This window comes from Lagopus muta, chromosome 5, assembly GCF_023343835.1.
Source record: "Lagopus muta isolate bLagMut1 chromosome 5, bLagMut1 primary, whole genome shotgun sequence".
NCBI classification, from domain to species: Eukaryota; Metazoa; Chordata; class Aves; order Galliformes; family Phasianidae; genus Lagopus; species Lagopus muta.
Genome location: NC_064437.1, coordinates 47,431,472 through 47,451,758, shown reverse-complemented (window position 1 = coordinate 47,451,758; position 20,287 = coordinate 47,431,472). Strand labels below are relative to the sequence as shown.

Genomic DNA, 20,287 nt, shown 5'->3' with positions numbered 1-20,287 from the left:
CCCCTCTTCTGCATTCATCGAATGCCACGCGCCATCACCAAAACCATATGACACTGTCATCATTTGGTAATTAAACCTTTACTCACTTTAAATACGCAAAGCTGGCTGGGGTAAGCGGCACTTAACCCCTTCCTGACAGTCTGTGTCTGTATTTAGAATAAAGGGAAGGGAGGATGGTGGAGAGAACAGTAGGAGGGGAAGCCCAAAGTTTGAAACAACATCCAAGTGCTGAGGGCTCTTCTCAAAAGCATCCCTGCAGTCAGAGAGGGCAAAAGAGATGGCAAAAGTCTCTGCTTGTTTCCATTTACATTGTTGTCTGGATGTGAGTTATCACCAACAGAGAAGTGCTCAGGCTCCTGTTTAATACCCTAGGGGCTGCTGGAGTTTGCCAGGTCCCAAGTTAAGATAGTCGGGTCCAAGAAGCCTCACTTCAACCCTGCACCACTCAATAACAAACCTAGCCCTGGTGCTTCAGGCTGTTTATTAGCACAAGCTGTCCCAGCCTGAGGTCCTCAGCATGACTCTTGGCTGCTTAAAAGGAGGCCTTCACAGCAAACCGAGTGCAGGAGTAACACACATCAGATGTAGGAGCACTCAAGGTGACCCTTCAAGAGGACTGTCCAGGGGGCTTGAAACCTTCTTTCCTTTCTGCTTAACCTCCAGTAAGCTCAGTCCAGTCAGTCCCTTAGTACAGACATCATCTTAGTTCCTTGGAATATATTTCAGCTGCTCGGGAAGAACTTCTGTACTGCCTCAATTACATGAGGAGAGACCAAGTACAGCACAAAATGACTCCTGCCAGAGCTGCAGAGTTGGGATGGATCTGTTGTCCTAGGTTTGGTGCCAGGCGGGTGGCAGCAAGGCTCAAAGCACAGGAGAGTGCTCATCACCTCCAGCCTGTGAGAGAGCCGCATTCCCAGTGCCGGTGATGTTGCACTCCTTGATGGAAGGAATACAAGACAAACCTGACGTGGACAGAGTGAGACATGGCAAGAGGGAGAGAGATGGAGAGGGAGGGAGGGAAAGAAGGAGGGAAGGAGGAAGGGAGGAAGGGAGAAAGGGGGGAAAGAGGAAGGTGGCTGCAATTATTTTGCCACAGATTGGCAGGGCCTGCTTTCCCTGTAAGAAGACTGCAACATTTGGGGAAACATAAATAACAGTTGACAAGAGACGGCACCGCAGAGACAGGCAGTAATTGTTTCACCTCCCTCTGTGCCCTGTCCACTGCAGGCTCCCAAGGAACTACCTTTGTATCTTAGCTCGAGGCAGCAGCTCAGGGCCCCTCTGGACCAGGAACAGCAAGAGCCTTAATCATTTTCTACAAGTTTGTCAATTTAACAAGTGTTTGCCCAAGGGGCACCTGTCTTCCTGCCTGCCTTTATTCCTCTTTCTGCTTGTTTGTTTGTGAGCTGGGGCATTCTGGCTGCTATCACCAGCACACCAGCTCCACACAAGCCTGGCTATAAGCAGGATGTGGCCAATATTGGAAGCAGCATGGTTAACCCCACTTTCAAAGGTTACTCACTGGTATCATCTCCAATTTCTACCTTCACCTTCTCTTTCCTCCACCTCTCCTTCACACGTACACAGGCTCCTGCGGTCACAGAAATGCTGATCATTCCCTCTATCCCTGGCTGACTCCCAGCACTGGAGACTGAGCTTACAGACGGCAGCTGGACTGAACCCATCAGAGGGCTGAGCACTGCCTATGAACATGGTGCCTTTTAGCCAAGTCCCTGAAGGTCCAGGGGCAGCATCAGGGAGTTCAGCCTCAACCCCCTTTTGGAGCAGCTCTCCACTGCAGGGCTTCAGTTGGAAAGCACATGTGTGGGGCCATGAGCAGCAGCAAACACTGATCATGGTGGGAAGCATCCCTCTCCACACCCTCTCACTGTGAGGTAAGCTGAAACACTGAACTTAGACATTTCCACAGTACTTTCAAGTGTTAGCAAAACATTAAGTGCTCTTCTTACTGTTTTTCATTTGAAAGCCATAATAATGACAAGTCCTCATAAGAAAGGATTGAAGCACCTGTTTTTTAATGTATTCTTCTGCCTCAGATTTTTCAGGGCAGAGCTGACTTTAACAGATACTGTTCCAGCTCGCCATAACCCTGAATATTATCACAGCACACCATTAGAACAATTCAACATTATCTCAACAAAACACACTGGCCCCTCTCACAGTAGTCTAAGCTTCTGTTCTCAGAGAACATTGGGCTTCAGTGGCCACAAATCCCAAGCCTTGGCCTTAGCCTGGCCCTGGTCCGAAACATGGAGCCAAGCTGCTCACCTGTGCAGTAAAGTACAACACAGGACAGAAGCCTGGAGGTACAGATCTCCCAGCAAATTCTGGTAAAAATGAAGACCCTTCAGTCTTTCTGTTTTGACTCAAAACCAAGTTTTTGCCAAAACTGTCATCCCCATAGCAAGTCAGAATGGAAGCATCAGCCCTGATGAGAACTAAGCATCTCTCTAATGCTGGTGCTGCAGAATACAATGGTTTGGTTTCTGACAAACTAAAACTTCACTTTAATTACAATGATCTGCCTGTTGTTACCTCAGAGGGAAACTTAAAACATGTCCTATAGCAACAGCAGCTGTGAGAGCACTATGGTGACCAACTAAATTTGGTTACAGACACTTGGATACCCAGCTCAATTATACTTTGACTTTCCTGCACTGTTGTTTCAGTAATGGTTGATAAAATTATTCCACTAACAAAGAAATACATGAGGGACTTGGAACCTCATCATCAGGGCAGGACTCTCTCTCTGAGATGGGGTAAGGGAAGAAAAGACTGACTGCAGTACACTGTGTTTTAGACACTGCTATTCTTATGGAGATGCATGGGAAGAGCTCAGGTAACCAGACTTTGCTGCAGACTGGCAGTAGCAATAATCCAAGAAACCCCTTTACCGCTACCAGTGATTTTTACATCGAGGCTGGCCTTGAGCTTTGTACTCAGGTCAGGCTGTCACTGTTACAAGGGGAGACTTGCCTGGGTCATGATCCATTTGAGAAAGGCAAGCAAAGGATCTTGGCTGTTTGGGTTACAGCAGTCAGGTTACATCTCACAGGAATCACACGAGAAACAAAAAGCCCCAAGTTTAATGGGAGATCTTCCAGGATGACCACTTGTTGCCTTTTCTTGATCTTTGAGACAATGAAACTATGTTTTGCAAAAGCCAGGAGTATAACAACAGAGACTGACACCTCTGAGAGGGTGTCAGTGTGAATAACAATGAACCACAGATCCCACTGTTCCATTCCAGCTGCAGGAAGCCTACAGCTGACAGCAGACTTTGTCTCTTTAAGGGGCCCTGTACTCTCTCCATGTTTGGAACTGCATCACAGCCTCTCCAAGACTCATTGCCCCCAGGCCCTCCACATGCCACCAGTGGTATATAATCTCAGCCTCCTCACCACTGGCAGGCAGGACTTTAAGAAAAATGGGTGCAAAACCCAGGAAATGTGTGTCCTTATTAATCACTGTTAGGGCTGACAGGGGAGAGCCAAGTCTTGAGGCATATCCGGGTGCAGCAAGGAGGGAGTGAGAACTGGAAAGACCACTTCCCAAAGAGCAAACAAGGCCCCAGAGCAGAGCCCAGGGTGACTCAGATGCAATCAGAGAAGCTGGAATATGTTTACAGGTTCCTTTCAATCTGACAGGAAGATGGACAGAACCAAAGCAGATATCCTGGGGCATTTTCTACCTGCTGGGTACCACAGTTGAAGCACATTTTTCTCTGCAGCAGTCCTCCCTGCATGTCACTGCTAGGAGAGACCTGGGAAGGACAGAGGAAGGGTGGGATATGCATTGGTTCAGCACTGACCGTAAGGGATCCACCAGTGTAGAAGAAGTGGGGAGACAGAGGACTTTTCAGCAGACAGACCTGATTATCTCTACTCAGTCCTTCCTGTCTTATACAGCTGTCTGACCCACAAACACCTCTCCCTCAGGTGTTCCCAGCCCTTCATCTCATCTAGCCTAGACATTCCGCTGGCACAGTCAGCCTGTGAACTGAGGAACTGCTCCAGCAGGTAGCTTGGATGGCCAGATGGACCTTCCCTGACTACATTTCTGGTTCTGCTGCCTGTGGAGAGAGCCTCAAATATCCAGCACTCTAGGTGAACAGATCCTTAGTTAGTCCTGAGCCCAGTGAAGCGACTGCAAAGACCTGCGTACCCTCTGTTCTGGCACATGAAAAGACCGCACAGAGTAATGCATCTTTTAACAAACCACCTGCTAACACACAGCAAGTAGTGCACACCATGAACTGCAAAGGGAGATGTGATGACTGCCATGGAAACAACTCTGCCAGCCTGGCTCTATCAAGAAGGAGTACCTACATTTGGCCAGTGACCCAGCAGGGAGACCTAAGGATAGGAACCCATCTCCAGACCACTGTATCCTTTCCTCTGGGCTTCTTCTGCTGTCCCGTGTAGCCAAGCTTTGACTGCGTACTTCCACCGTAAAGTATTCTCAGGATCTGCTTTCCATTTTCCCAAGCCAAAGTTGCTGAGGTTACCCAGGATCATTCCCAAGTGAGCAACATTGATTACAAGCTTCAGGTATGCCCTTCTTTGCTCCTGGACCTCTTGTTGAAATGAGAAAGGCATGAAAAGATTTGGAAGTACTTAACACGGCAAATGGAGATGAGAGCCTGCTATGGGAAGCAATACAAGCCACTTCCCTTCTCATTACCTTTCTTCCTCCTCTCCACATTTTCCCCATTGCCTTTAGGCTGCCTGTGCTGTATGCTTGTGCTGCACCTTGCACACACTCATGCTGGCCTCTGCTGGGCTATGGAGGCTTGCAGCAAAGAGATGAACACCATTTGCAGAAAGGCCATGGGGAAGACAGGGAAAAGGACACCCATATCAGTACTGAGGGGAACAAAAAGAAAAGTCCAGCAGTAGTGTAGTAGCCCTGAGAAAAGGGCCTGGCAAACTTCTCGTAAGAAATCAACACCAGATGGGCTTGCACAGAGCACTGTCACGTGTACAGAAACCTGGCTGATGGCCCATAAAGCAAAGGTAGGGTAGCACGATAATGATCAGCACAGGGGAGGGAATGGCTGCGTTTGGTGTCAGGCCAATTCACAGGTTTATTAATGACATGAAGCGATACGTATCAAGCACAATAGTGGATGATACCAAATTTTGTCATCTGTCAGCCCAACAGCTATGACAGGGCCAAGATAACACTGTCCACTCATTTTTTGCCTATGGTCCAACATACAAGGTCTTCAGCCACAGCTATGGCTTCGGTACCCATGATTCATTGATCAATTCCATTTCAAGTACAAAATAAACCTCTGCCTGCTTGGCATCCCTGAGTGTAAGCCCATCCTGCAAAGCTGAAGGCAAGTTCATGTGCTAGGAGTTACATGGTTAAATCGCACTACACTTAATCATGATAAAATCCCAGTACGAAAGCAGATAGGGCATGAACTCCAGCTATACCATAACAACTGCCCACAGGTGCTTTCTCATACCTAGGAAATTCACAGCAGCTTAACCCTAACTTAGCCCTAATCTTTTTTTTCTTTTTTTTTTTTCCCTTTGGAGGAGAGGCAGAGTTTGCCCTTGATGACTTCGCCTTTAGTATAGAGTGCTGCAGGACGAGGCATGCACAGAAACCATCTGAAACAGTCAACATTCAAGGCATTCTCAAACTCATTTTACCCCATGGTAACTTTCTGATCGAACCCTCAGCGACCACAGGCAGGAATGAGCTGCTTCCTGTTACTCAGGCTGGGCATTTGCACGAACAGGACCACCCACTCCCAGAAAGTGACTCAGGCTGGTTGCCAGGATCTGTGCAATCAGTATGTTAATTAGCTTGACCTTAAGCCTGTGACAAACACCTGCCAGTCACAGAGCAAGCAGGTACCCTCACTTACCATTGGCATCAGAGAAAACAGCTGGAAGAACAAGAGGAAGTTTGCTTTTCAGCAAGAGGATAAAAAGGCCAGGTTAGAAAAGGCAGAGAGCTGACCCTCAGCTGCAACATGCAAATCCCATGAGCAAGGAGGGACTCCATTCATGAATGAGGAAAAGAAGACAGAGGAAGGTCTCTCTAGATGCACTGAGAGTGAAACAACCACACATCGACTTGTGGGTTATGTGGAGCGCCCCAAGAGAAGGGATGGAAGCCTTGGAATTATTCATGCCATTTCAGACTTGCCTGGATACAGTATCTGATTAAATACAGTCAAGAATAAGCCTCTGCTGAATGTGTGGGGAGGGACAGCCAAAGGACCAGCCCACGTTCCCTAGCTAGGAGTGGTCCCTACTGGGACACAGGTAACGTGTGCCGCTTACCCAAAGCACTGTGCAGTGGGCAGCAATGCAGCCAATTGCTGCAGAGCAGTACTCAGGGCTCCTTGCAGGCTCCAGAATCAGTGTTGGAAAGTTTGGCTCATCATCAGCCCCTGATGTGAGTTCCTTCCTTTGCCCAAGCAGACTGCTGATTAACTAGGAATTAAGCTGGCATGAGACAAGAGCTCGTTGATGTCTCTATAATGCTTCAGCTGATAGACAAAAATAACTTTTGTTTTGTCTATTCTGCTTCATCTTCTGCAACCAAATCTCACAGTAGCAGACTGTCAGGCAAGGTCCTTCCAGTGCTGCTGCCCTGCACTGGCACTCAGCTGGAGGAGAAGCATAGCTCAACCATGCTCCCTGCCCACAGACATGCACCACCATATGCAGAGATGGATGCATCTGTGTCCCCACACACTCGCATCCATGTCTGACACATGTATGTGTTCACATACAAGAATCCCCAGGCTGTTTGTACATGGACATGCACAAAATGCTGAGGGATGCACAGGTGTGTGTGCCTACACTGTGACACTGAAACACTTTCTCACCTCCCCCTCAAGCACAAGTAATGTCACTGTGGAGGTGTCTGTGTGTTTGGAGATGCCCTCCCTGAAACGGATACATTCCCCATCACCCAGCCAGGGAGCCCAGACAGGAGCCCATGTCAAAGTTTTGTCTGAAAAACAAACCTTGAGACCAACCATGCTGTACAGCCAACATAGGGGTCCAGGGGACACCACAGCTTTCCTAAAGCTGTGCCTCAGGCGAGCCCGAGGCAGAGGAGCTCCTACCACACAGATAGAGCAGGCAAGGGCCTGGGACTAGGCAGAGCCCCTGGAGAGCAGCAGTGCAGGGCAGCATGGGGCCTGAAGGCAAAAGGGGCCCTTCTCTCAGGTATCTTGCTCTGTCACTGTCCTTTGTGTCTCTCAGCCACTCTTCATCACCCCTCACTGCATGGCAGTATTGTTACCCCCTTCCTGCTCATCTGCTCTGTGCTAGCTCTGAGGAGCACTTTCTGAAAAGCATCCCATGAGATACTCAGAGAGGTGCTTTGAAGAGTAATAATTCTTTCCTAAATCAAGATTATTGAGCAAAGACTATCTCGAATGAAACCTTTGCCTTATAAGTGACACCAGAATATCAATTACTTAAATAGAATCATAGAATCATGGAATAATTAAAGTTGGACAAGACCTCTAAGATCATCTAGTCCAACCATCAGTGCATCCCCACTGTACCCACCATGCCCACTAACCATGTCCCTCAGTGCCACATCTCCACGCTTCTCAAACACCCCCAGGGACGGTGACTCCACCAACCTCCCTATGCAGTTCCAACACCTCTCCACTTCCTGAGAAGAAATGTTTCTTAATATCCAACCTGAGCCTCTCCTGGTGCAACTAAAAGCCATCACTCTTCATCATATCAATATAATAACAGCTCTGTTGAAATAATATGTCTCCCTTGAACTGTTTCACTTCTTTTTAGGTCAATTTGCACCTATGAGACCTGTTCACCTTAAAAAAAAAAAAAAAAAAAAAAAAAAAAAAGTAATAATAATAATAACCAAGTAATAACAATTGTTCTACATAGTATAGCTGAACAAGAAAATCAGTTGCTTTGGGTGTTTTGTTACAGATTGATTTGACTCTGACCCACATGAATGAATGTGATGGCCCAGCTATAGAACTGTTTGAGAGGAAAATGATCTTTATACTCTGAAATGACTAGAAAGCTTGTTCTGTGCTTCTAAAGAAGAATGCTGTTTTGACTAAGAAAATATATACCAAAGTACCACTGTAGCCCCCAAAGCTGGTAACAGACACAAATCAGTGTGAGATCCCAGCAGATTAAGAATAAACTTGACATCCTTTCCATCTAATTGCTGAGGCTTGAGCTAAGCTTCTCCTTGCTAAAAACAGACGTTTTTAAATCATTCAAGCTGGGAGCTGCATGCCATCACCTGGCTCTGGGAGCTGAGACCGAGGGGAGCAGCTGTGGGGTGAGGCCCACGGCAGCAGCAGGCAGCCAGGTGTTGGGCAGCCCCAGCGCCCCGTGCACAAACCCGGTGGTACTGCGTTCATGTGGGGCTGGGGCTGAGCCTGGCAACGAAGTTCTTATGTGCTAACAGCAACCAAGGGAAATAACAACATCCAGTCTGTGTTGGGAGTGCGCTCCCCGTGCTAAAGGGCACTCCGTTCGTTACTGCGTTACAATTCCTGTTGCTGCTGGGCGTTGATCATTTGTGCTTGGAAGTCTAATTCATTTGTAAGGGCATCTGGAGGTTGGGGAGTTTTGTGTGGGTGATTTCCAGTCCTACTTACACCTCAAGGTACATATTTTAATGTGATTCCACCTGAGCTCGCCTCCTGTGTGTGCACCTGTCCTCGAGCCACCTCAGCACCCGGCAGAGCGAGCAGCAAGGATTTGGGCACCTCCAGCTGAGGCCAACAGAGAGCAGGCAGAGCTCAGCCCAGTGGCAGCACTGCTCCGAGGCCGCTGCTCCGTGAGCATCCCACTCTGTGCACGAAGAGATTTGGGGCCTGACCTTCCCTGCTGCTGGGCAGCTCGGGGATGTCAGCAAGGAGGGGCGGGGGCACGCGAACGTGGCCTCCCCCAGCCCACCCAAGCAGGCAGCACCAACCAGGCAGCGTGGGCCAGGGGATGGCACTGGGGGCTGCCGAGGTTTTGCCCCCCTCCCCAAAAAGGGAAGCTGAAATAAAAGGCGGAGGGAGCCTTGTGTGTGTTTTTATTATTATTATTTCTGATTAAAGAGGAATTCATTTCATCTTTGCCTCCTGCCAGGGGCTGAGGTGCCGCCATTGAGGTTAACGGTGCGGAAGAATACAAAAAAATTTCATTGAGGAGGATTATAAAAGTTACTAGCTGGAACATTAACAGAAGAGTAACTTGTAAAAAATGCAATATTACAATATTCACAAGGACGGTAGAGCGTGGTAAAGCTATAAAATTCAACATTAAAATCTTCTACAGCCTAGATAACCTAGTTAACAAACATGGCATCGGAACTACTTTACTTCCCGGGGCCGGGGGCGGCGGACCCCCCCACGGGCCGAGGACACGGCGGGGGACACGCGGCCCCCGCTCGGGCGCTGACGAACTTCTTGTCATTAGCAAAGTGCGGGCCGCGATTTGCCTCATCCAAAAGGGGGAGCGGGGAGCGCCGGCTCGTTCCATTTGTCACCGGCACCGAGAGTCCGCATAAATAACAGCCGGTATTTATCGCCGCTCCGACCGAATTCCGCAAGGCAAAGCGCCGGGAGCGCTTTCAAAACAAACAAACAAACAAACAAACAAACACACTCGGAGGGGAATCAGCCATCGTTATCACTTTTATCACCGGTGCTAATAATAATATTCCCCTGCAAACGCGTCGGCCTGAATGAGAAATAGATGCCTCTCTTCCAAAGCGGGCGCGGATTGCGGGCCGCTGCGGAGCGCTGCGCGGCAGCAAAACTTCGTCCTCCTGCGGGAGGGCAGCGCGACCCGCTCCGTGCCGCCGCATCCTTCCGGCTCCGCGCTCCGCTTAGGGGCTTCCGAGCCTCGGGAAGCACGGAGTGTGAAAGGGCCGGGAGAGAGGAGCGGGAGGGAATCGCTCTGAGCGGCTGCGGAGCGGCGCGCGGTTCCCCGGGGAGTTGGCAGACAGTTTGTGGAGATGTTACTCCGGAGTTTCAGACTATGATAAATATGATAATTTGTATAAAATTTGAATGGGTTCTTGTTTTCAGGGAGAATGCCTCCGATGATGAATGTTCGTGATTTTCAGATAGATGGCTGATAAAAAGTGTATTGAATTGTTGAAAGCGATTTTAATTTTAATTCTCTACCTGCAGATGTCTGATAATAATAATGTCTCCTAATAAAATAGGAAGGTGTCAGTTTAAGCAGCAGTATTTCGCTTCGCTTCATCCTTCCCATCCCCAGACTGTGGCAACATTAACCTCTTCTTATAAAAAGGCACATAAAATTATTATAATTACAGAGTTATTAATTTTAAAAAGAGGGTTAGCAGGATTTTTTATTATTATTAATAGAGCTCGCGCAGTACCCCCGCAAGTAAATCCCCGTGTGAAATGATGGATCCGATCGCTAATTCTATTATTAGGTATTGCCTAGGAATTGCCTTTCGGGTTTTTAATTAGAGTAATTGAAACTAGATAGAGGCGGGGCTAATTATTTTTATTTTCCCCCTTTGTTATTATTTAAAAGTCATCGATAACGCTCCCCGCGTTCTCATCTCGGCTTCGGAACGAGACCTGCAACAAAGCAACAAAGGGAGCGCGGCCGGCACTCCGCAGCCGGCGCTGTGCGGGGCTGCCGGGGGCTGCAGGACAACACCCCCATCCCGGCTCCCGCTGCCGCCGGTCCGGGCTGCTCCCCGTCAAAGAGAGAGAGAGAGAGAGAAACAACGACTCCGGTAGCTCGAAGTCAATGACCTGGCAGTTACACTCTAATTAGCGCCTCCCGCAAACAGCCCCCAGCCAGCTCCGCCGGCCGCTCCGCACACGCGGGGCACAAGAGGGCGGGCGGCGGCGCGGGGCACCCGAGACCCCCGACGGCAGCGTGCAGCGGGCCCCGGCCCCACGGAGGGGCCCACGCGGGACGCTACCCGGCCCCGCACGCTGCTCCCACACCCAGCAAGGCCGGCAGCAGGGTCGCGGGCCGAGCCGGGGCGGGAGAAGCGAGCGGCAGCCCAGCCGGCGGCGTAAAGTAGTGCGGAGGGTGTGAAGTGATGGGGGGCGTTCTGAGCGGCAGCACCTGGCAGAGGGGTGCGGGGCCCGGGGCTGCCTGGGGCGCCGCGGCGGTGTGCTCTATTTGTGCAGGAGGGTGCGGGAGCGTTCTCCTCCACGTCTCTGCACAGGTGCATCTCGAAATGTGCCCGAGCTGTCTGAAAAAGGAATGGCTACGTGCCGTGACATATATATAAATTAAACACTCTTCGACTTGATACAGAGATCTGCTTTTGTGTTGCACATTCTGTGTGTATATTGCCACTTACTCCTGTCCGCCGGACTCAATTCGGTGTGAGCTGCAGCCGCGGGCCCACGGCTTCGGGCTTGGGGGTGCGGGTGTGTGGGGCGGGGGGAGCGGGGCCGGGGGTGTTGCGGGCCGCGGGCTGGTGGCAAGGAACCGACGGGCGTTGGGAGCAAGTGGAGAGTGGCACCGCTTCGGACAGGAGTTTGTTTAGAGGGAAAGGAGTTGAAATGACTGCTACAAACGTTGCGCAGAAATGAGTCTCGCAGAGCGGGGAAGCAGGAGCAGCTCGGCGTGTGAGGTATCGCAGTGGAACTGCTTCTGCTTCAGACCCCGGGATTAATCAAAGAAATCGGTGCGGTTGATGAGGAGTTATTCAGCAGCTGAGCTCTGGAAAGCTGCATCCCTGCTTTCTTTATACATTTTATTATTTTCAATTGGGTTGAAAAATTAGGAGCGTTTAGAGAAAAGAAATACACATTTCTTCTTCCAGCGGGCTGGAAAGCTCCGGTTTTACCCCTCCACACACGCACACACACATTCTATCTTTCTCTTTCTATTTTTACTTCTTCTGAAGTTTGCGGTGGGGCCGAAGGGAAGGATGCTCTGGAGGCAGCCGGGAGCCGAGCGGCTGCTCCTCACCCCCCCGGGGCGGCCGCGGAGCTCCGCACCCCGCGATGCCATAGGGACAGGCCCAGCTCCCGGCGTCTCGATCCCCCCGGCGGGACTCGGCCTCTTTGTCCGGTGGCGGGGGGCACTGCCGGCACCGCGTTTTGCCCACCCTCCCACGCCCCCCTCCCGGGCGCTGCCGCCGCTCGGCACAGGGCCGCGTTCCGCCCCGACGGGCCGGGAAGCGGGTGAGGGGCCGGCGGGGTGCGGTGCGGGGCTCGGGCCAATTTATCAGTTATTAAAGGACCCTTCCCGGACCCGCAGAGCTCAGGGGCATTTCTCATCTCTACTCCAAATAGGGAAAGAAAAAAAAAAAATGCAGTCAGCTATCTTTAATCATTGACTCGAGGGCACATTTCACATCATCTCTCAAATCTGCATTTTTTATGAAGTGGCCAAAACGTGTGCTGGGTGTCTAATTTTCTCTTCCTTATTGGCGCTAAGAGAAGTAATGAGAAATCGGCTGGAAATTAGCTTGCCTCGGCCCCTGCAGCCCGCTCCCCGCACACAGCCGTGCCCTCGCAAGCCCTTCTATAGCAACGGGACCGCAGCGGGGGGAGAAGAGGAGGGAGGCGAGGGCTGCGAACTGGAGACGGAGCCACAAACTTCGCATTTCTCCACCGCCCCCAGCCCGTGGCGGGGGTCCCCGTCCAGGGACAATGGCCGCATTCCCGGGGCGAGGAGAAGGGCGCGCACGAGCCTCATCTCCGGCTTTTGCTCTTTTCACTGAGGAACCTCTCCCGAACCGAACCCGGCCCCCGGCGCGCAGGGAACTCCGCGAGTCCCGGACCGAGGGAGGCGGGAGGCGGCGGCTGGGGGAGGACATTTATTTCCGAGGTTTTAACAGACGGAAACGCATTATCGCCCTTGTCGTTATCGTTCCCCTTATTATTATTATTATTAATTCCCGGGCTACCGGAGTTTTCCACCGCAGTTTTCCACCGACGCGGGGGCGGCGGCCCAGGACGGGAGGCGCATCCCTGCCCGCCAGGGGCCCCTTTGCTCTCCCCCCCCCATCCCCCCTTCCCCCCGGGCCTCCCGCTGTGCCCCTCGGGGACCGGGAACTGTTGCTGCTGCCCGTGGTGGGCACCGCACAAGGAAGGAGCGGGTAGTGGTGCCTGCGGCTCGGAGACGGCGCTCCGCGGGGCTCTGGGAGTCCGAAACGGGCCGTGGGGAAACCGGCTGGCATCCATGCTCCTCTGCTCTGATGTCTGCTAACTGTTTGACGGCCCTGTAAAAACTTTTTCTTTGCTTTTCCTTTCTTCCCTCTTCTCTGCTTTTCCTTTCTTCCCTCTTCTCTTCTCTTCTCTTCTCTTCTCTTCTCTTCTCTTCTCTTCTCTTCTCTTCTCTTCTCTTCTCTTCTCTTCTCTTCTCCTCTCCTCTCCTCTCCTCTCCTCTCCTCTCCTCTCCTCTCCTCTCCTCTCCTTTTCTCTTCTTTTCTTTCCTCTCTTTTTCTATCTTGTTCTTTTCTTCTCTTTTCTTCCCTTTTCCTCTCTTCTCTTCTAGTCTCTTGTTCTTTTCTTTTCTTTTCTTTTCTTTTCTTTTCTTTTCTTTTCTTTTCTTTTCTTTTCTTTTCTTTTCTTTTCTTTTCTTTTCTTTTCTTTTCTTTTCTTTTCTTTCCTTGCCTCTCTTTGCCTCTCCTTGCCTCTCTCCTCTCCTGCTCTCCCACTCCCTTCTCTCTGTCCACAAAAGGTACAGGATTTATTTTCTCATTTTCTGTTTCTCTGTTCTCATATTTTTCATTTTTCACATCAAAATCTCACTACCACTCTATTTATCCATCCATCCATCCTGTTTTCATCTGCAAATTAAACGTCCCCTTCTTTCATTCAGTCCTTTTTTTCTCTAATATCAGTAAAAATCAATGTGTCTCCTGTCCATCCATTCATCCCGATTCCTATCTCTCACTTAGATCCATCCTTTTTATTTTCCCTTCTTCCACACGCTACCACAGCACGCATTCTACGTCTACAGCCCCTCGGATTACTGGTGATACCCCACTTTTCCTTTCCTTTCTTTCGCCTCTGGGAAAGGCGATCGGGTGCCCCCACGTTGTACTCCCCATTTCTCTCCTGACCCAACAGAGTTACAGCTCAAAGCCCGGCCCCGGGGACAGCCGCCGGCTCTGGAAACTTGTCCCAGCTCCCGAGGGGAGAAAGAAGAGAAGGGAAAGGTCTCCCGAACTGGGCTTGGCGGGACGGGAGGGACGCGATGGGGCGTCCCGGCCGCGTGCGAGCATTTCGGGGCAGCGCTCCTCGATGGGAACCTCACTGGAGCACAGCGCAACTCGAGATTCCCCCGGCTGCGACTGCAGCGGCCGCACCGCCCCGCACCACCCCGCACCGCAGTGCCCCCCCTGGCGGCCCGCGGGCAGCCCGGGCCGGGCGGGCGGGGCGGAGGGGCGCGGGGGGCGGCGGTGCCGCTGCGTTTTTGTCTTCGATTGTTCCGAGGGCCGGGGTTAATCATTGCGCCGTGCTGCCAAACGTTGCCAGGCTGCTCCCCCCCCCCGGGGGCCGTGTCCCTCGCTCCTCGCAACGGGGCGGCCACGGCCCACGCGTACGTCCCAAGCGGCCCTTTTCGTGCACCCGCCACTGCAGCGCTGAAATCAGCCTGGCACCGCGGGGGACCGGGACCAGAGGGAGCCACAGGCCCGGTGCAGCTCCCCGCCCCAGCGGCCCCCCCTCGGGTGGTCCGTGCCTCCCGGCCGGGGAAAACGAACACCACGCGGAAGGGAAGGCCCCGAGTTCCTCAGCTGTCCCAAAGCAAGCACCCACAGGTGCGCAACTTCCTGTTCCCTCCCGCTACCTGTTGCGGTCACCGCTGTTCCATCTATGGGGAAGGAGCCCGCCGCCTCCCGCCCGCATCCCCTCGGGACTTTGTTCCTTACAACATCGGTCCCGGCTATTGCCTGAACGTGGGGACGTGGGGTCTGGGCCTGGAGCGGAGGTTCGGGGGGGCTCGGGAAGGTGCCTGGGGGGCTCTGGGGGGTCCCGGGAGGGTTTTGCAGCCCGGTCGCAGGCGGGGCCGCTCCCGCTCTGCCTCCGCATTTCCCTGGGAACTTTCTATTCCGGAGTTAACTATTAACCGCAGGAAAGCAGGCAATTTTCTTCGGAATGCCAAGTATTTCCTTCATCCAGCAGATAGATGGGGTGATTGATTAATATGGAAATTGATATTAAAATTCGGGTGGCGGACAGGAACGCCTTCCCCGCAGCCACAGCCGCCCGGGTTCAGCCACACGGAGAGCGGCCGCCCGGCAGAGGAGCGCGGAGCGGCTGCCGAGGGCTCTCCGGGGCTCTCCAAGAAGCGCTAATTGCGATGTGCGGGAGGACGAGGCCACAGCCGCAGGGGCCGCCCCACACCGAGAGGGCTGGGGGCACGGGGCGGGGGGCGGGCAGGGCCCGCTGGGTGAAGGCAAGGATTGACGCACACGAACAGAGCCGCACGGCTTTCCCAAAGCCCCCGGGTCGCCCTTTCCTGGGGCTCCTCTCGGCCCCCACATGCACGCTGCCTGCCCCCCCCCTTCCCCCCCCCCCGCACATTTCTCCCCCTTCCCTCTCTCTGCCTTTTCACGCCTTCTGTTTTTCTTTTTCCCCCTTCCCTGCCCGTATCCCGGAGGGGCGCTTCCCGACCCCTAAGCTGCCCCCCCGCCCCTCGGTGCCACCCCCGCCCCGGTGCCCCCCCCCGGCCGCCCGTCCCGCCGCCCGAGCCGCGCCGTATGAAGTTCTAACTGGTTGGTGTCAGGCAGCTCTCTCTAAGCAGCCTGGCGTGACGGATTAAACATCAACTAGTTAAATAAAAATTAATATCAACTGCCTCCTAACTTCTAATGTCATGTTGTTTATAACTAATGAACTGATTAGGGGATAAACACATCAGGAAGACATTTCTGCTTCCCTGCTCTTTCGAGAGAGATTTGCAGAATTCAAAGCAAATCTCCCAGAGTCCCTCCCGGGTTTTTCCCAGCCCGGCCCGGAGCGGGGGGAGATCCTCGGGGCCGCTCGGGCCCGGCCGCCCCTATTTAAGCCCCTCGGCCGCACACAGCGCACGGCAGCGGTGCTGGGAACGGGGCCGCCCGGGCAGCCCTGGCTGTGCTGCTGCCTCCGCTGCTCCCTCTCCGCGGCGGGATGGAAAAATGCTCATTGCTCCGCTATCGACTTCTGGCGCCCCATTTTCATATTTAAAATGAAACTTTTCTTCCTTTGCTCGAAGCGACAATCGATGCTCGTTAAGTGTTATGGAGGAAAGCGCTCCCCGCACCACCTTTATTTCCACAGCGATCCCGTGTCCGTGGCACGCTCCTCGCCTGGCCGCGTTGTTAACGTTTTCCCAAACACTTCAGAAAAAGAAACAGAGGCGCTCAGTGCCCCCGCCCGCCCCATCCCGGGGAGGCCCCGCGCCTTTAAGTACTGTTTGCCCAGCACCGCCGGCTCTGACAAGACAATAATAACAGGGGAAGCTTTTTAAAACCAATTTAGCAAATGCAGAAATGTAATTTTAATGAAGAATCGATAGCAGAATGGTTCATTTTTCCTGGGACTCCTTGTTGGAGCTGAGAGAGACTTTCAATCAATGGGGAGATGGAAGAGGGAGGGGGAGAAAGAAAGAAAGAAAAATATTCGCTCGGTGATGTCTTTAGCACGGGGAATTTTTCTTATTTTCCGTGTAGCTTTGTTTTATTCGTTATTTATTCTCGGCCGAGGAGCCGGCACCGAAACGCGGCGGTGAAAGCGCAGCAGACGGGCGGGCGGCTCCGGCAGCACAAAGCGCCCCGGGCAGCCCAGGGTCGCTCGCACCGCACCCCGAGCGGGGGGCTGCAGGGCCCCGGGGGCTGCACGGCCCTGCCCCACCCTGCCAGTCCCCCAGCCCGACTCCGAGGAAGTTGCTCCCCGTCCCCTCGGCTCCCGTCCCCGCTGCCCCTCTCCAGGCACATGTGTATAGTAATAAGACAACAAATGAATGCGCCGTCGCAACAAAGCCCCCCCGCAGGCAGCCGGCCGTGGGAGGGGGCAGGGACGGGGGAGCAGAGCCCCGCGTTGCCCCGCACGGCCCCGTGCCCCCGCCGCCGCACCGGGGCAGGTGAGTCCCTCTCCACTTTTATAAGCAGCAGTGCTGCCTTTGCTTTGATTGTTATTTATTTTCCCCTCCTTTTAGCCTGTCCCGGCTCAGTAGAGCGGCGTTTCTTTCTCTGTGGCTGGCTTTTTTTTTTTTTTTTTTTTTTTTTTTTTTTTTTTTTTTTTTTTTGTGGTGGTGCTGCTGTGGTGTGTGTGTGTGTGTGCGTTGTTATCTAAACCGTTTAGTTTTGGGTGGTTGCGCCTAGATCTCGAAAGTCAGCGGGGGAAAGCAAGACACCCGAGCGGGGAGGAGAGAAGCGAAGAAAAGGCCGCGGCGGATCCGCGCTCCGCAGCCGTCCGGGGGAGCCGGGCCATTAGGCAGAGAGAGGAGCATGGCTCAGAGCTCGGGGAGAGCAGGTAAGGGGCGGGGGGCGCTGCATATTCAGCAGGGAGGGGTGAGGCCGGCCCCCCGACTCCCTCCTTTGGCAGGAGGCCGCCTGCCCCCGCTCTCTCTTTCTCCCTCGCCCCTCAGCCCCCCCCCCCCGCCCTCTCTATCCCTCCGCCCGCCGCCCCCTTTCCTACAGGGCCCCCGCTCTCTCCCCAGCGCTGCCGGCTCCCTGCCCCAGCCCGGAGTTGTCTCCCGTCTGTAAAAAGTTGAGGGCGTCGCCCGAGCTCCCCGCACCCCGCAGCTCTCAACCCCCCCGGAGCCCCGCTTGCCGCGCTGCTGCCGGCACCGCACCGGGCTCCGCGCGGCCAGCGCCGGTGGTAGCGGGCGGAGGATCGGGGCCGGGCCGACGTGGGGGCCGCGCCGCTCCCCGAAACCGACGGACGGGTCCCCGGGCCCCCTCCCTCCCAGTCTTCAATTTTATGATGTTCAAACAAAGCTCCGAACGAGAGCCGTCGGAGAGGAAGGGTTTTCCTCCCGTCGCGGTAAAAACACAACGAGGCGGTGCGGTTCTTTGAAATCACGTCAGTAAACCGGGTTTGGAATTTCGGGATTCGGGAGGGGGAAAAGGACCGAAGCGCAAACGGAGGCTGCGAATGCGAAGCTGCCGGTGCCGGCCCCGGGGGCGGAGGGGTTCGGCGCTCGGCCGCAGGGGCGGCAGGGGGAGAGAGCGGAGCTCGCAGCCCCGTCCGTGCCGCACAGCCCCCATGGAAAAGGGGGTGCGTCCCGAGAAATGCTCCTCGCCAAAGCGTCGCGGGGCTGGATATGTGCGTGTACACACGTCCACGCGCGAGAGTTTGTATTTTTCTGATCGAATCAATTAAACGTAGCGCATTTGTTTTGTATTATATACGAATATTACACAGCTTTACCAACACGTAAAGGAAAAAAATGGAAAGGCAACGAAAAAGGCCTTCTAAAAGGAAAGGCCAGAGCGGGTTTCTGTCGCTGTTCTGCAGCGAATGTCTTCTGAGCCGAAACGAAAAAAAAAAAACCCAAAAAAACCCACGTTCGGAAAGTTTGCCACCCCCTCTGCTCCTTTTCCCTTCTGTATTTTTAAAGGATCTGCCGAAGTCCCTTTGCATCTGAGGTTTAAATAGGGAGATCAATAGAAAACAGTTGTAATGATCTAATTAATTATGGCAAAATTAAAAGCGAGTAGAAAATCAATCTCTGATGGTGTTGAAGATGGAATTAAATTGATAGTCCATCTGTTCACCTCCTAGACCGTATAAATATGCAACCCAAGGACGGAGCTAATGGGATCAAGCTGCCGGGGAGACTCTCTCTCCATCTCTCTCCTTTCTTGTTACCCCTTTCCCTCGCGGAGCTCAGCCCCGCACACCGCCGCTCCGCTCCCGCACCGGGGCCCGCCGAGCGCCGGCCCGCAGCGCGGTGGGGCGGGCGGGGGGGAAGCGGAGCGGCGGCGCTCGGCCCTGCCGTGCCGTTTTGAAATCGAACGGTCGGGCTTTATTACCACGATGATGACTACGGAGCGGCGTACGAACGTCCGCTCCCGCTCGGCGTCCCTCTCCCAGCCGCCCGTTCTCCGCTATCTGCGCTTGCTGGGCCGGGCCGGAAAGCTGCGGGGCTTCCCCCCGTCCCGGCCCCCTTTCCGTGGCGAAGATCGGGGCCGGCCCGACGCTGCCCGCCGCCCACGGCACCCGCGGCCGCGGCTCCGCGGGGAGGGGCCGGGGCGACCCGAGCCGCGGCCCCGGGGCCGGGGGGGGTCGGGCCCTACCGGGTTTGCCTTCCGCTCGCGCTGCCGCAGCCGGGCGGAGAGCGCCCGGGGGGGCACCCGCGGCCCCGATCGGATTTATTAATTGATGTATTGAAAAGCGGGATTGATTGACATCCCCTAATGGAAATTACAGCCCGCCATCCCGCTGAACGCTGCCCTCCGGCCGTCCCTTCATAAAGGAACCCTTGAGGCGAAAGGTAGATTTTCATTTAAAGTGCACCGTCCTCAATTTCACAGATTAGATACATTTTAAACACAGACACACATATTGCAAATTAGAAGCTAATTTAATTATAAATCAAAACTGGGCATAAATCCGCACTCACCACAAAGGACCCATTTAGCAGAACGCAACCACCTCCCCTAGCCCTGGGAAAGCGCCCGCAGAAATAACGCCGTGCCCAGCGCCGGGCGGAGAGCGGGCACGGGCCGGGGGGATCCACGGGGGTCATTTCCCCACGGCAGGGAGGGGAAGAACCCCGCGTGGCACAAATGAGATCGTCACACCGGGAGCGTTTCCCTACGAGAAAGGGATTCTCCGATAAACAAAAGTTTGCATAGATGTAGAAGGTTGTAATTCGGAACTTACAGGCTGGGAGGGAGTCGGAAGCAGCAGATATTGAAGTCCGGCAGCTCGGGATGGACAAACGCGCTCACGCACACGCACACGCACACACACGCACCGAGCCGGGCTCGGGCTGCTCGCTGACGCCGGGCTCGCGGCCCCGGGGGGAGGCACGAGCGGAGCGGGCAATGCGGCGCGGCGCGGCGAGGCTCGGAACGGCTCGGAACGGTTCCGCCCGGCGCGGCTCGGATCCTCCCGTGCCGCCCCGCTCCGCTGCCGGGCGTGCGCCGACGGACCCGTCCCTCTGTGCCCAGCCGGGATCGGGGGGATGCTCGCAGCGCTCCTTCCCCGCCCCCTCCGCCTCCAGCACCTCTTTTGGAGCCGATTTCCCCCTCTCTCCTCTCCCCTCGGTCTCTCACCGTGCGGACCCCCCATCCTGCAGCCCCTCGGTCTCCCCGCATTCCTCTCGCCGCTTGTCGCGCTCAG

The 20,287-nt window shown here is 54.1% G+C and overlaps 1 protein-coding gene and 1 long non-coding RNA gene across 26 annotated transcripts in view; one reads left to right on the top strand and one right to left on the bottom strand.

Moving 5' to 3' along the window:
• Window positions 1-20,287, bottom strand: part of LOC125693953 (uncharacterized) — a 309,716-nt gene that overhangs the window by 106,023 nt on the left and 183,406 nt on the right. Inside the window, exon 1 of one of the 18 annotated variants that reach the window (XR_007377324.1) lies at window positions 19,826-20,281. The exons of the other annotated variants lie outside the window; for them this stretch is intronic. This is a non-coding gene — a long non-coding RNA (uncharacterized LOC125693953). Of the gene's footprint in view, window positions 1-19,825; window positions 20,282-20,287 lie in introns of those variants that run through there. 18 annotated transcript variants of the gene reach the window in all.
• Window positions 16,410-20,287, top strand: part of PAX2 (paired box 2) — an 89,582-nt gene continuing 85,704 nt past the window's right edge. For 4 of the 8 annotated variants that reach the window (XM_048946472.1, XM_048946466.1, XM_048946467.1 and 1 more), the window contains exons 1-2: window positions 16,415-17,075; window positions 17,317-17,467. In XM_048946472.1, coding sequence (XP_048802429.1) covers window positions 16,956-17,075; window positions 17,317-17,467 — 271 coding nt within the window. In that variant the 5' untranslated portion in view covers window positions 16,415-16,955. Of the gene's footprint in view, window positions 17,076-17,316; window positions 17,468-20,287 lie in introns of all 8 variants that reach the window. The other 4 variants (XM_048946478.1, XM_048946468.1, XM_048946469.1 and 1 more) reach the window with 3 other exon arrangements.